Source organism: Lepisma saccharinum, chromosome 1 (genome assembly GCF_977018435.1).
Source record: "Lepisma saccharinum chromosome 1, izLepSacc3.1, whole genome shotgun sequence".
NCBI classification, from domain to species: domain Eukaryota; kingdom Metazoa; phylum Arthropoda; class Insecta; order Zygentoma; family Lepismatidae; genus Lepisma; species Lepisma saccharinum.
The window spans coordinates 42,581,228-42,598,269 of record NC_139229.1 but is presented as its reverse complement, the minus strand read 5'-3'; the positions used below and the strand labels follow the sequence as shown (position 1 = coordinate 42,598,269).

At 38.5% G+C, this 17,042-nt stretch overlaps 1 protein-coding gene across 1 annotated transcript in view; it reads left to right on the top strand.

The window, feature by feature from the left end:
* Zw10 (Zeste-white 10 kinetochore protein) overlaps positions 1–17,042 on the top strand; it is a 56,331-nt gene that overhangs the window by 11,821 nt on the left and 27,468 nt on the right. Inside the window, exons 3-5 of the mRNA XM_083131158.1 lie at positions 3,140–3,959; positions 10,605–10,753; positions 13,087–13,205. Of these exons, the coding sequence (XP_082987284.1) occupies positions 3,140–3,959; positions 10,605–10,753; positions 13,087–13,205 (1,088 nt within the window). The remainder of the gene's footprint in view (positions 1–3,139; positions 3,960–10,604; positions 10,754–13,086; positions 13,206–17,042) is intronic.

Here is a 17,042-nt window from a genome sequence, read left to right as displayed (position 1 = left end):
CACACTAGGTGGCCAAAATATGTCAAGATTGCTCCTTGGCCGAAGTTTACCAGCAATTAAGTCAAATTTAACATGATGCACACGAAAACCAGAATATAAATATTTTATGTTAAATACAAATATACATTGTTTTGATACTAGATTTTCAATTTTAGATGTAGGCCTCCCCAATGACTAATTAATAATATCATTGCCTTATAATCGAGGGGTCCCCAGTTCAATACCCTGTTGAGGCACACAGTGCTTCGGATTCCACTTTAAACTGTAGGTCCAGTCCTGATTAGCCTTTCTATGCATAAAGTGGACTTAAAACCAAAACTCAAACTCAAATTTATTTTAGATATAGTTAAAGAAAAAAAAACTGTATCATTGAATGTACAATTGATAAGTGTTAAAAGATGTAGCAATATTTTCTTTCTTCTTTTTTGCTTTATGTGAACATTCATATGCCAAATTAAAACACTGAAAATTATATTATACTATTCGGTACTATTTACAAAGTATATACAAAACTACCCTAGTTATGTGAGTGTTTAATATGCCTACTAAAATATGAACACTTGGGGAAAAACATCCATTCAAAATAGTCTACATCGTTGCAACTACTGCTTGTGTCTAGTTATGAATTCCATGTCGAAAGTTGTATTTTAAATTTAGATATTAGTGTCTTTTTACAGTAGAGATAAATAAAAGCTGTGAAACAGGAAAATGCAGCGAAGTAATATACAGCATGTCCACAAAAACATTCCGTGATTATAAACGTCCACAAAATTTTAATTATGTATATTATGAAATTTATTCCAATACCATTTGAAAGAACAGCTCAAAGAATTTTAGCGGATGTGTAATTGTATGCGTTAACTACAACAATAGATGGCATAACAATAAAAGAATAAAAAAATATGAAAAAAAATAGCCAAAAGGAGCAGAAAAACACATTTTAGGATGTAAGAGAAAAATTAATGAAAATAGTCATGGACAATTTGCACGGTAATACTCGTTGATCCCATTGCACAATGCTGTATGAATGAGTGTTGCAAGGAAACTTCAAATAATAATGAGATAAAATGTAATGGTGGACAAGAGAGAACACACCAAAAGATCTTTTGATTGTTAATGTGTTATTGTAAATGACATTGTTGTTAGAAGCAAAATGTGTTACTGTTGATGTTTACTGGATGTTTAGGTTTGCACAGTGGGATCCATGAGTATTACCATGCAAATTGTCCATTTCATTAATTTTCTCTTGCATCCTAAAATGTGTTTTACTGCTACTTTTGGATATTTTTTCCCCCTTTTTTCATTCTTTAATTGTTATGCCATCTATTGTTGTAGTTAACGCCAACAATTACACATCCACTAAAATTCTTTAAGCTGTTCTTTCGAATGGTATCTGTATAAATTTCGTAATATACATAATTAAAATTTTGTGGTAGTTTATAAACACGGAATGTTTTCGTTGACACGCTGTATTTTCATTGATTTGAAACACTTTGGGAAAAAGAGCCAAGAAAAACCCAACCGAAAAAGCCACGGAAAAAAACTTTTTCCCGACACCTCCAACTCTTGTTGTAAGTGATGAAAATTTTGGTTAAAAAACTTCTGGAACACTCTGTGGAAATATAAGTTTGGCATCAAATGAAGGGGTGAAGTTTGAGAAAATTTCTCATAAGGTACATGAAAAATACAACTATATTGGCATTTTGCTGGTAATATGTAATGAAATGCAATGATTGACTGCATGAAAATTACTGTATTTACGCATATATAATGTGCATCCTGGTTTTTGATGGGGAAAAGGAACAATTATTTCTCCTATATAATGCGCAGTACAATTCAGGTTCAAGAAATGGCTTTCTTAACCCCTCTGCTTACCTAGTCGTCGAATCGACGGCCTGACTGGACGTTTCCTTCCCGTACCTAGTCGTCGAATCGACGGGTTCCCGATTTTCATCACGTAGTTCCTTTTTCATTCAATAGATGGCAGAGGTTGTATGATCTTTCAAATCTATGACGTGTATGTTTGTGCTGCTAAGTTTTTCATACCATTTCAAGCGTGTTTTGTTTAGTAATTTCTCATGTAAACAAACCTTCAATTGTTACGTCTTGTAAACATGTTGCTTAAGAATGTTGTAGATGATTCTGCGATTGAAAAGTTGCTTTTCGATAGCGATGAAGAGGAAAATGTGGATTTTGGAAGTGGAGATGAACATGGGGGTTCATTTTATGTTATTGAAATTGAAGAATGTAGTGAAAGTGAGGAAGAGGTGGCTGTGGCAGGAAAAATATAAAAGGTTGAGGAATGGAAATGGAATGCAAAGATGTGTGTGATCAAATTTATTAGGTGAGTTTCTAATTATCTTTCAAGTAAACTGCATATGTGCATACTTATTACTATACTTCCACTTCAATATATAAAATTTTCACGTAAATTGCTTGGATAGTTTAAACAATATTTGACATCTTGTCTTGCTGTGCAACCTTCACGGGAGATAGCCAAATTTAAATGGTATTTCATGGCAAAAAAATTGGCATTTAAATGGTAAGCGGATGGGTTAATTGTAAGGTTTAGTTTTAAAGCTGATATGCATGATATCATACCTGTTCAGTGAGTCACCTGTTGCTATTTCAACCAACCCACGCCAACTCTCCCCCTCTCCCTCCACTGTGTTTAGAATCCGAAAGTTTTCACTTCTGTATCACCTTAGTTTATTCTTTAATAGAAGAAAACGAGATTAAAATTATGTTATGGATTTGCGGTGCTCAAGTGGTTATTTTCTATTATTTCTCACCCACTAAATACCGCTCGTACACACCCCTTGTGACGGGAGGTGCATGCTGAAATTTGGCGAGAATGGCACAGATTTTATTGCAAAACGTTCTGTTACAAAGTGAGAATTCACGTGAAAAGGCCATTTCACCTTCATCGTGTTTTTTTAAAAAATAAATATTATTACTAAAGAAACCCAACCTGGAAATTTTTATATGCACCTGTTGTGTTGTACATAGTGACATAGTGAAAACATGCTTGGTTTTGGAAAAAAGTGTTCATTATACATGAGTAAATACCTTTAGAAGACGAGCGATATACATTTATTCCAGCACATGTGTGTGACATGCTATTCTTTATTCCTTATAGACAAAATCAAATCTACAAAATTCTACTGGAGAACTGAAGCAGTTAACAAATTCCCTTCAAGAAGTCAGTGTAACTCTGCAGACAGTGGAGTACCTGGTGGAACTTGATGGTGCTTTAAGCAGAGCAAGAGAAGAGCAGTCCCGTGGCCGTTATGTTGATGCCGCAAGGCTGCTGGGAAAAGCAGACACTTGGTTGCAGAACCCACCGAGCGACGTGCTGCAGTTGGATATCCTGAAGAGTATGTGCACCGATTGGACAGTGCAACGTGAAAAGTTTCTGTACGATATCGGTGAAATTTGGAAACGATGTGTTCAATGGGAAGAGACTAAACCAGACACTGATATTGTAAAAGTGGTTTTAAGGGTCCAGACGGAAAGGCCAAATGAAATTGAAGAGTTGCTTCAAGCGCTGAACCACTTTAATGACTTAGATTTTAAAGCAAGGCGATTTGGCCTAAGGTTACTGAATTACATTTTGAAGCCTGTCATTTTGCACGAATGCACAGTGCGGCGTGAAGTGAAGGACGGCTGTTCTTTTCTCGACATAGAAACTAAAATGAAGTCTTCACCTCAGCAGTTCCCTGATGTAATAGCTGCCTTAACGGAAATATTTAATTTCTTACATGCTCATTTTAATGCCAGAGTATGTGAAGGAGTTTCATTTCTTAACAAATTAGGTGAATTTGTAACTGAGGACTTTTGTGAATGTTTCATAAAAAACTGTTTGTCAGCGACGATTCCAAGCCACAGTAATGATTTAGAAGCGTATCAAAAAGTTATTCAAGAAGTGGAAAAGTTTCAGACATTTCTCTTAACCATTGGTGAGTACAATAATATTAATTTTTTATTTCATAAGTTACGTTATACAGTGCCTCATGGCCGAGGTGGCAACGAAGCAAGGGCTGGCATGCTGGAAAGTAAGAACATGTCTGCCGGCAAACAAGATGCAACATCCACGTAACTGGAACCGTTAGCTATGTAATGAAATAAGCCTGTACAATTACATTGACAGTTATAATTAAAATGAACACGAACCTTATTACAAACGGTGTTGAAAATGATGTCCTCCTTGATCCACACATTTATGGCATATTTATAGGAAATTTCCATTAACATGTATCAGTTCCTCTTTCAATATTGCTTCAATACCTCTCCTGATGTTTTCTTTCAATTCTTGTAATGTATGGCTTCAGGTTTAAAAGCCACGCACATGCCAAGAAAATGTCTGTTTCTTGTGCAAGGCACCGAAGGGATTTTTGAGAAGTTTTTCCAATCGTTCTCAAACGTCGTCTAGTTTCTCCTCAGTAAGCACACATCGTTTTACCCTTTGCTTCTCAAGAACAGGCCCTGTTTCTCTAAATTTATTCACAAGTATCCGAACACTGTCTCTGTGTGAAGCAGGAACATCTGGGAATTCTGCTGCAAAATGCCTTTTAACTTCCCTACAAGAATTCATAATGATGTAAGAGCATTAGATATAAAAATGTATTGTTTCAAATTGTAGGGATGGCGTGGCATTATTAGACTCCAGAAAGGCACCAGTAATACGTAAACTAAAGCAAAACAAAACAATCTGAAACACTTGTTAACATCTTAACACTTCACAAATACGTGGGTCTAAATGCCGGCAGATGTATTCTTACTTCCCGGCATGCTGGCTGCCGCTCCACGCCCACCTTGGCCGTGAAAGGTACTGTGAATTTTTTCAACTCTCTTGCACTTTTTCCACTTAACTAATTAATTAAGGTTAGTCATTTTGCTTTTTATTCTAACCAGCTCAACCTGAGTGTACTTCTTCTGGCAGGTAAACCTAAGAAATCCACTCAAATTGGGGTTTATTGATTTTTTCTCGAAATTGTTAGCGGGGAACCTATTCTCTTTAACCTGTTGTCTGTGCTACCATGGTTTTGTGGTTCTCTTCCATACTGACTTTCTCATGACTAGGGCTTGGTAGTTGATGTCAAATCATCTTATTTTCTGAGCCTTGAAAACAATGCTAAACCTATCAGTCAGTTTCCCTTCAGTTACAACCAGCCTTTTTTGGCTTTTAGGTCATTTTTCAGTATTTTTTGCCATTTTGATTGCATTTTTATTCATTTTTGAGTCTTTATTTTCCTCCTCTCTTGTTGTTTTGTGAATTTTAAATGCATTTGTTAGTATAACTTAAATTCAATATGATTTCAGTTCCAGGTAACAATGATTTCAAATATATAAAATCTATACTAATTTAATAACATCTATCTTCCTGTAATGTACCTGTACATTAGATTTTAGTTATAATTTTTTTATTTTTATATTTAGTTTTAGATCATTCCATGTCAAATCAACAAGGGCCACTTGAGGTTGGAAAATATGCAAAGTTGCAGATCCACACCATTTGTATTTCCTAAATTACAGGGTTGCAAAATGTGTGATTTTGAAAAAAAAATTCAACATCTTGTTAACTTTAAATTGCTATATTTCGACAATCAGAGCACCAACACAACTGATTTAGACACCATATCAAAGGTCTTAAAGGGGATCTTCAACATACCTATGTCAGGGTAAAAAAACAATTGTAAATGGCGTAAATAAAATTTTTGTACCAGTTCTTAGAAATACAGGATGATTCAACAGTGTGGTCCCATAGATAACTCCGTTATTTCTGCACATAGTGAAAAATAGAAAGAGGAGATGGTTGTTGGAAATAGGTGAGTTTCAATCTAAAGTGTTCGAATTTTCCACATAGCATGCACACTTCAGGCTGTGCACTGGTACGAGCCTCATTGGTAGACAAAAATGCCACATGCTCATCTGGGAATACTTGTCATCGCAATGTCGCCGGGAAATGATGAGCTTCCTTCACAATGAAGGTGTAACATATTTCACTTCCCTGCTGGTTTTATATTGAAGCCCACCTTGGCTTTTTCGTGGTGTAGTGACTAGTCATTTGTCACTTTCCTTTCTTAATCTAAAGAAAGGACACCAGTCGCTTTGCAAAGTTCACTAACAATAAACGATTGGCTACGTAGGCAAGTAGGCGAATACACGTATGACTGCTGTTCTATCGCCACTTTTAATTATCTTACCCTTTTTTCTACGATCCATTGCGATCACTACACGTGCGAGTGCAATGCACGAAATAAAGACATTGTCTATAACAATGACACTTCAGAAATCACTTAAAAAAGTAAAAATCATGGAGTGCTCACACAACTGAAACACTTTTTCGAGAGAGGAAAAAAGTCGAAACAGACCAAAGCAGATCTCTCACTCAAGTAAGGTGAACCTGGCACATGGGTTAGATTCGAGTTGCAACCCAAACAAACAAATGAGTTATGGCCCACTTGAACTGATAAGACGTCAATGACTCAAGCAAGGCATCTCATATTTCTATCTTGAAGCCCCATATTTTGTCACGTGTTGGGAAGCCTTTCAAGGGTTAATATGGTATCTATGAATTTATGTGTACGTTGGAAACTGAAAGGTGATCTTCATTTCAGTATTAATGTCGACAGTAATCTAAACAAAAAAAAAAGTGTATTTGCGACAGCACTAATGTTGCTCACAACAACAGCATTGGAAATAATTGTCAATTATTAAATTTAAATAATTGCAATTCTATTATAACAAACTGCATGAAGTTAATATTTTTACTGAATGGAAATAAAATAACAACTCCAAAACTTGGTGGTGATTAGCCGAAATGCTGCAGTGAGTCAGCTCAAGATGGCCAGACAACGTCTCCTTAGGTTGCGCGCGGTTCGGGTTAAAAAGAAACTCCAAATGCATGGAAGTAATATATGTGGGAACTTTTGAGTGGTTAAAAAAATAATTTCATTATTTTCTCCACAACTTTGTTGCTGGAAGTTTTTACTTGGAATTACAGAACAAAAAATTGCCAGCGACGACATTTTCTACTGCACAAATATAAAAAATCTCCACATACTTTATTTGAATATTTGTTTAATGCGAATTTGCTTTAAAGTATTAATAAATTCTGAGCAGTGTCAATTTTTTTCATAATGAATGCTTGAATTTTACAGCATGTTTCAACGTTAGGAATGAAAACAATGTAAAAATTTTGTTTTCACAGAAAATTTGCATTTTTAATTTATCTAAAAATATGTAAGCAAGTTACCAGTTTTTTGTGTTCACCATCGTATTCTCTACAAAATTTCCTGCAAAACTGCAGGTACTGATTTTACGTAAGCTAAATTTGTAAATCGAGAAATTTCACAACAGCACGCTTGTATTTTTCCATAAGAAAAGCATTGTCCATAAGAGCCCATTGTGTCTTCTGAACGTGAAAACGACTTTAGCAGTGCCTATTGCAAGGTTTGCCCAATTCACCAAGTTCACATCCTTCCACTCATACGTATTCAACCGCAAACATGTGATGGTAACCTGATGCACAGTCATGCTGATATCGCAGTACGTGAAGCATGAATGGCAGCGACCGGTGCTTTCCTGTCGGAAGAAAACTACTATGTTAGCGCCCCTATCGGGAAACGCCAAAGTCAAGGTCATGCTTCGGCCTTTCTGCATTTGGGTACGTACAAATATCGACAACACAACATCGTGACCAAAAACATCGCTTGGGTCGCCCATGCTAATCACTCCATAAAACCCTTCCCTACCACTATGACTTCAACAGAGCCATTCGCTTCATTTGTGGAATCCCTTGCACATAAACTTCACACATCTTCCATGTGCTTTTTTGAATAGAGCATGCCGCATTTCTTTGTGGAACGCCCTTCGCCTCTGTCATATGGTTGGCCGTTGTTCCACTGTTTCCTTGTAAACATAGTTTTTGCACTTTTTCCCACTTCAATAAATCTGAATTGGTGCCGTTTTCGGCATTTCGTCACATGAACTTCTGTGTTTATTTTCACTTGTAGAATCACCTCCCTCGCATTGGAAACGAACTTTAGAAACACCCTGTATATGTGCATATATATATTACACACTTTTGTCTTCCACTTCTATTTGATAAATGAAAATTGGAGTTTTTGACCATAGGCTTGTAGCTTAGACTCTCCTAAGAAAATGAGCTACAATTTGTAAGCAACATTCGTAGGTATCAAGATATAAACTCTTATTTAAAACCTTGCACAATTTTAAACTTGCCACTGAAAATGCACTCGTGTTTAGCACTTAAACAATGGAGTGTGTTTACCACTAAACCTGTGAACTATGAATGTATTTTCAGCAGGAAATTTAAACTTCTGCATGCTTTTAAATACAATTTTATATTTTGGAACTAAGAAGCCTAGAGTTACAAATTATACCTCGTTTGTTCAGTGCACATTATGCGATAAGCCTGCAGTAGAAAAGCAAATTTTCTAATCAGTTAGAAAAAGAAGAAGAAAGAAGAAGAAAATATTTTTTTTTACAAAATTTGAAAATCATCGGACCCACACGCGGGCAACACCAGGACAAAATGGTACCTGAATATTGCTTAATATGTTTCGTATCACCATGGAAAAAAATGTGCGCTCATTGCTGATACTCTCCGAGCACACAAGCACTTTACCAGTGGGAAATTCGAAATTCGCCATATTGTCAGTTTTTTGCCATGTAGTCATCAGGGACAGAGTCACTATGGTTGCCTGAAGATCCACCCTGGGTCCCTTCATCGTCACTTCCCGAAGTCATCAGGTTGGCGATGTCTTCATCACCCTCTTCTGTATCTGTGTCTAAGGCACGCAACTTCACGTTAATATCAATTAGTGACAAATGGGTCTTCTTGCCATCTTGCACACATTTACGTTTCTTGTAGGGGAAACAAAAGCCTAAAAATTTCCAAAATACTGGCCTGCAAGAATGAAGTCTGCCACTGAGCCTGCAGATCCACGATACACAGAACATGCTCAACAGGTCACTGCTCAAGTTGAAGCTGGAATAATTCAGCAGCTTCGCCAATGCTTTGTTCCTCTCTCGACAAAGGATGCAACCTTTCCCTTTTGGGCCCGTGACCTCAATAAAAACACATGGCATCTGGAGCGGAGATGGTTGCACAGTACACGCTACGTCAGCTGTGTCTTGTGTCCATTGCACATTCCACGTCACATATATTATCATCTCTGCTCCAGATGTCGTACCCTTAGTGAATGAAGGCAGTTATCCTTCAAAATTAGTCAGAAAAAAACTATTATTTTGTGATGAAACATCACCACGTAAATGAAACCGTGCAGACGACTTGGAAATGTCTGTTTCTTGTGCAAGATGCTGGCGGGATTTTTGAGGAATATGTTCCAATGGTGCTCCAACATCGTCTAATTCCTCCTCAGTAAGCACACGCTATTTCAACCTTTGCTTCTTCTCAAGAAAGACCCTGTTTCCCTAAATTTGTTTCCGAACACTGTCTCTGTGTGGAATGGAAACATCTGGGAATTCTGCTGCAAGACTAAAATGTCCTGTATCTTCCCTGCAAGAATTCGTAATGACATAAGCGTCATGCATAAAAAAATGTTGTTTTAAATTTTACATATAGTGTGGCATTATTGGACTGCAGAAAAGCACCAATAAACAATCACTTATTAACACCTTAACACTTCACAAACACGTGCAAACTGGACGGACACCAGTTATCTGGACACTGAAGCACTAATGCACCCAGTGCCAAGGTCAGCATAAAGCTATGGGGCAGATGCGGGCAGATGCACTCTCACTGCCCGATGTGCTGGACGTCGTTCCATGGCCAACTCGACCATGAGACTCACTGTATGAATTCTGAAGTGAAAAACCAAGTATTTCAAATTAAAGATAAGCATTTACGCTACAATTTTTGTTTGGAACACTTTCTTCTCAGATGGCTAGATTATTAGTAAGTTAATGATAAACATAAAATCATTAGTAAAAAAATAAAATTTATTTTTTACTAATCCATGAGTAACTACTTAATTGTTGATTATATCGAGGTTACCTTAAATATAGAACACATCTTAAGCTTTCATTTTAAAGAAAGGTCGTTTGAAATTGGACCATTGGTTTCAAAGATATAGTAGTTTTTTCGAAAGTCAACATCTGTCATCTTGGATTGGACACCATTTCTATTAGCTACCACTTTGAGAAGGTAATAATGGTTGGATTTTTAGTGTACCCCCGAATTATACCGAATTGTTGGCTAGCTCATACTCTTATGGCGGGCACCCTACATGCTGGCAAGGGAAGTGGGGAATATGCAGTAGACCAACCAGACAGCAGCTGTGGTGCCGATAGATATGACATGGTGGGAGGAAGTACTACGTGCATCTCATTCTACAGGCTGCTGGATTGGTTGATTCCCTGCTTCCCACTTCTCTTGCCAGCATGTAGAAGACCCATTGCAAGACTGGACAAGAGCTATAATTAATTACAATGTCAAAAATATTACCTTTCATTAATGTATTGTGTTATAACTATTCATATTTGTAACTTGCATTGTAACTTTGTGTTTTTACCAATTTTTATTGGTGCTGTGACATTGTTTTCTTTTATTTCAGAATTCCAGAATCCTAATAATTTTACGATTTTGGATTATGCAAAAAATGTGGACATATTATTTGCCAATAAATTATGTCAGATAATTTTGGAGAAGGCAAGAAAGCTCATGTTTAAAGACTTACATGATACTATAGAAATTGGACCTGAGGTAATATATATTTTCTTGTTAATATTGTTTTATATATTTATAGTCTTTTTACTGTGTATTAATGACTTCTAGATGTAAATTTCTAGTAATCAGTTTCTCACTGCCAAAGATATTGCAATAATTCACCTGCGGGTCATTCCATACCATTTCAACCAACCAGTGTTAGTTTACCATTTCTAAAAATGTTAATAGCAAGGGATAAGTCCTGACAGTGTGACTTGCTATGTTCCCCTTGCACAGTTTCTTAACCCGTCGCTCTTTTGCCAGTAGCACTGACTCTTGGAGTCCTACACTGAAGACATCTCAGGATCATGGATTCATGAACACTGCATTTAACAGTTTGGTAAGAATCCTACAGTCACTTTGGTGTAAGAGGGGGAGTAAAAGTCAGGTACTTTGACGAAATTATTTGGCTTTTACTGAATGGAAATATTGGCAAATTTCGAGTAAGTCTATTTACACCTGGTTCACTCAGGTAGTGTGTTCCGTAGTCCACCCAGGAAGGGTGATATACTAAAAATGCTACTAAAATTTCTGTGTATTTATACCTGTGGTTTTACTCTCCAACCCCCTTTGATATACTACTCATCATTCCACAACACCTAGCACCCACTTCCTGATTCAACTAGCCAACCTTGTACTCGCCTGCAACAACTTTCGGTTTGGAGACCAGCACTTTCTGCAAATACGTAGGGCAGCCATTGGCACCAAAATGGCCCCCTCCTATGGGCAGGCTGGAACGATAGTTCCTAGGCACTCAGTCACTAATGTCACTTCTCGGACTGAGATTCATAGATGACATCTTCCTCCTCAGGACACATTGCGAACTCTCACTCACAACCTTCCTAAACCAACCGAGTGACGTCACCACCTGCTTCCACTTCAAAGACCAAGTGACCATCCTAGATGTGAATGTCCACATCATTGGAGACAACTTGTAAACATCTATACATATGAGACCAACCAATTGCCTCCAACATCTCCACTACTCCAGCTCTCACCCATACCACACCAAAAAAGCCATCTCATTCTTCCTAGTCCTCAGGGGTCAATGCCTCAACTCACCCCCCCCCCCTCATCCTGCCAAAACTAAAACCTAAACCTAAGCCCTAATCAATTGTGGTTACCCCTCCACCCTCATCAACAAACACATCACCAGAGCCACTTCCTTCACCCAGACTAAACAACCTAAAACCAACCCCCTTCATTGATCACCCACTACTACTCTCACCTCATGAAGATCAAGCACACCCTTCACTTCCTCTTCCCCATCCTTCACAGTTATCCCGACACCAGGAATATCTTTCGAGACAAACTCTGTCGTCTCTTGTTTACCCCAACCTCAAGAACATCTTGGTCCAAAATACACCAACCCCCTCACATCACCCCTTCCCCCCAGTCTACAGATGCAAGACCTGCCCCATATTCATCACCTCCCCCACCCTACAGATCTTTATAGCTGCTGGTGAGTTCACCCTTCACCGAAACTCATATCCATCGTCATGTGCCAAACCTGTGGTGACTTCTACGTTGGAAAACCTCTACCCCCCTGATCCACAGAATCAATAACCATCGTTCATCAACCGAAAACCCTCACTGTCGTCACCCACACCAACAGCCATAACACTACCTTTAATGACTGTGTCCATGTCGCCATTATCCACTTATTACTCTCATACACAGATACCTTCCCCTGCAGGCGATGGGAAAGGGCTTACATGTCAGGCATGCACGGCACTATACCACCCAGACTATACTTAGCAATTCCTCCATCCTTTTTCCCTCCCGAACTTCACGTACCACCAACCATGCAGAAAACACTGGCTAAAGTACTTTTCTCGTCAACGCTTGTCACGTGCTTACTTCTTTCTGGCTACACTGCTGCACCAATGCCACCTTTCTTCTTCTTCTGTGAACATGTGGCCAGTCTGCGAAATATCGACAGATTCTCTCTCTCTTTTTTTTTTAAGTGTTTACTGTCTCGTACTTCACTTATTTTTGTGTACATAGATATGTATTTAAAATTAGAAGATGTGAGTACTAAAAAGATTTCAGTGAACAGTGAAGCATCGAGTTTCCCAAGTGGATCGTGACAGAGGCCACCAAAATGAAGAGAACTATTACAAGCAAGTTTTGCGGAAATCTTTTTAGTACTCACTTACGTTTTCTAATTATCAACCGTGTTTTTTATTCCATCTAACATGAAAGGATATATATTTACGTATATAGTATCCTAAATATCGTAAAATCAAATCAATAGAATGTGACATGCAATGAAATAATAATTCTGTAGCATCTGGCCATTTTTGTAATTGTTAATTTTTCATATTCAGGAACCTCAAAGAACGTTATCTTTTGGATCAGAAGAACCCCAGGACAGAACCATGGAAGGAATGAGGCCTGAAGTGCTGCTCAGTGAGAATACATTTCAGTTGCCAAGATGTCAAGTCAGGTATTTAAGAGAAAAACATTTATAACATCACTCTAGAATTATTGAATCTCATTAGATTTAGATAATAATAAATTGATACAATAATATGAGGGTCATCTAGAATAAAAAGGAATGTTTTGCTGTAAAACACAAACGACAAATGATTTATGCAAAAAAATTATGGTACAGAAACTACCTAGTCTAACCATAAATACTTAGGGATGTGAAGTTTTTGTTTTATTTTTCCCTAAATTTCAATATTATTTTTTCTGCAATTCGGTATTATTTTGATCTTGACATGTCTTTTTACAATGCAGAGTTGTCAGCTCTACGCCTAACTCCCAATATGAATGGAGGACCGCACCTGTCGTTGGTCAGCAGATCCCTCAGTTGGTCAGCAGATCCCTCAGATCTAGCTGGGAGGATCACATTGTAGTCCACCAAACATACCCCACTTCTGCCAATTGTGGGATGCTCATAGAGCCATGACAGGACCTCTCTGTAGATCCTAACAGAGCAAAATGGTGACCATTTCACTCTGTTGGTTGACTAACGATCCACTTAATTTAATATAATTTAGAACAGAACAACATATGTGATTCTAAGAGGGAACGATCTACCCAGATTTGGTGTAGCATAACTCTAATACAATTGGCAACACTGGATCTATCTCAAAAAGTCGACAATCTGTCTGCCATGTGCGAGTGAGAAGTCTCATGTGCAATGCACATGCCTATAAGAGCAACCACAAACAAGGGAACCTTCAGCCAGAATCCTTTGTGCACCTTCCCCTTTATCCATTCAACTTGGGCCATAAGGAAGCATGCTCCACCCTACCCCTCCCCTCCCCGTGGGAGTACAGTGCACAGGAGGCGTGGATCTGGGGGACCTTAGTCTTGAACGGTTCAGTCATTCTTTTGCATGTGGTTCCACTTTTTATGCCAGGGAAGATTGCAACAATGAAAGCACAAGACACTACACTTCTGTTTGATCCACTTTTCCTCTTGAAAGGGGCACAAGACCAATCTGCTAGAGCCGATAACACTGACGTCATTCACCTACGAGAAACACAGAATATGAAACAAAATGGGGCAGTTGTGTGGGGGATGTAGGTTAACGGACAACTCTGCCACGCAGGAAAACTGATTGCTGGAACTGATTCATATCCCATTCACGCCTTGTAATCAAGGGGTCCCAGGTTCGATACCCAGTGGAGGCACATAGTGGTTCGGATCTCACTTTAAACTGTAGGTCTAGTCCCAATTAGCCTTACTGTGCATAAAGTGGACTTAAACACCAAATCAATCAATCAATCATATCCCATTCAACACGCAACATTCAAACTCTTATTTCTAGATTCATACTTCAAAACACATCTCAAAACAGAAATATTATTTAATTCATATTTATACGGATATGAAATGAAGAATTCTTGTATTGCTTTACCATGTTTAATGTGCATGATTGAGTGATTTAGTTTATTTCACGTCACTTTTCTGCCACTAACCGTGAAGATGAGGATGAATCAAAACATATCAGATCTACGACCATGTGCTGTTTTACATTTTGTGGGAAGAACTATTTTTTTATTATAGATGGGTAAGTCAGTGGAGAACAGGCCACCACATATATCTCACCATGTAAATGCCACTGATGCACGAAACTCCTTCTGCTGGAAGGAACTTCCATTATCGCCCGGTAGATGGCAGTCGCTTTGCAGCCTTGTGTGAAGCAGTGCGAGTGTGAGCCGTGTGAGTGCAGACGTACAGGGACTTGCCATCTGGCACATCATGGAGGCCAGTAAGGAAGAGCAACATGTTCCTCTATACACTGTCAATCCTGTTGATCACACGTTGCATGAGGTCATTGTTTGCGAGAGTGACAAATGGTCCAGGTCGTGGATCGTTCTGCAGTGATGTTCTTCCTTCGTGAAACCTCAGACTCCACTCCTTCACTTGCGACAGAGATAGACAATGTTCCCCATACATTGTCATCATTCGATCGTAAATGTCTCGCATACCTTCCGCCACCAGGAAATGCATGTCTGCTCGCTGCTCTTCCTTACTGGCCTCCTTATAAAAAATGTTCTGCATTTTGGCAAGTTGTTCATTTTTTTGTTATTAATTCAGCAATGAGAATTTACTTAATAATATTACATTGCATTCATTACAGAATTAATTCAATAATGCCGATGCAAATTAACTTTAACTTATTTGTGTTTAAGAAGAATAAACATCTGTGTGTACCTTATTTTGATGAAGCTTCTGCTCAGTGCAAGCACATTTAGGGCAACATGTTAATAAAATGCTTAAAAATAAACATGATATTTAATTTAGGAATGGGATGATACACAATTTACCGATCTGATACAAAATCGAAATGGTCCTTGAAGAACCTGACTCATTCATTGATCTTCTTAAAGAATGTTTGTTTTCAGGTGACTACAATGCAAAAGAAGTTGCATATTTAGACATTTACAGTTTAAAGTGGGATCCGAACCACTATATGTGCCTCCACCGGGTATCGAACCTGGGACCCCTTGATTACAAGGCTTTACTATTTGGAGTCAGGTTTTGGAGCTAGGCGAAATTATGTTTTAAATATCATCAAAGTCAGAGACTGGGAGGGTCAAGTCCTGCCTGATTTGACATGGAATGACCGAAATAAATATAAACAGTTGGGTCATTGCGGATGCACAATGCACAAATACACTACATATGTAGTTAAAAGTAACTGGACACCCAGTGCTTTTCATTCCAAAGACACCAGCCAAGTAAGTAATAAGATGTCTGACCTCCCTTTGCTATTATTACAGCATTCGTGGCAGGCTTTTCCCTAAGTTCTGGTATATTGCTGGTGGAGTTGTTTTTTTCATTCATCCTGTAGCCTCATGAATAGTTAATTAGTTCATGGGTGGTTTTCAGTCGATTATGTCTGGCATGCAACCGACACTCCAGTTCATCCAGTCGGGGCTTTGAGAGGGCCAGCTAAGCACAGCAACCTGATTGTCCCCAAACTATGATGCAATGACCCTGTTTATGAGCAGGGACATTATCGTGTTGAGAGAGGAAAGGGCCCATTCCAAACTGTTGCCACATTGTGGGCAGCATTCTATTGTCTAAATTGTCATAAACACTGCTTTTCTTGTTGCCATTGTCCAAAACTAATGGCCGGAGCCCAGACCATGACACTATCGCCACTTTCTCTTGGATTTGGATGGCCAGTGAATTTTGGCTATATAGTGTAAGTAGACATCCAGAAACATTCCTTGAAAGTAGTAGCAGCCACAAGCTACAGTGGAAGCACATCACACTTGCACATTCAGGGAGGTTAGGGGGAACAAGACTTCAGCATAGTCCAAGCCAGTGTTGCCAGATCTATTTATTTCTCAGGAGATTTCCTAAATAAACTGTTGCCAGACTTTTATGTCACTATTTCCACTCATCTCCCAACTTAGAGTTCACCACCGTTCTGTTTTTTTAAAGCTATTTCTGAGTATGGCTACTTCTACAACTATTTCTTTGTCCCTTTATACTCATTACTATGGAGGTAGAGAGGTGCTTTGTTGATTTAAACCAGGTAAAGTGCACACATGCCATGATGGCATATAGGGTGATATGGAGGCAGGGCTCCACATATTCTTGTTCTTAGCCATACCTTGGATGACATGATCAGCATCACACCCGGCCACCTTTACCTTGCAGGGACCCATTGATTTGAGGCTGGGTGAACCCCAGAATCACTTTATGCGGGGACAAGGCTGGAAAAATTCTGACCTTAGATCACCCACCCTAAGAATCAACCCCAGGTCTCCTGCATGACAGTCAGATGCTCTACCAACTGAGCTACCGCTACACC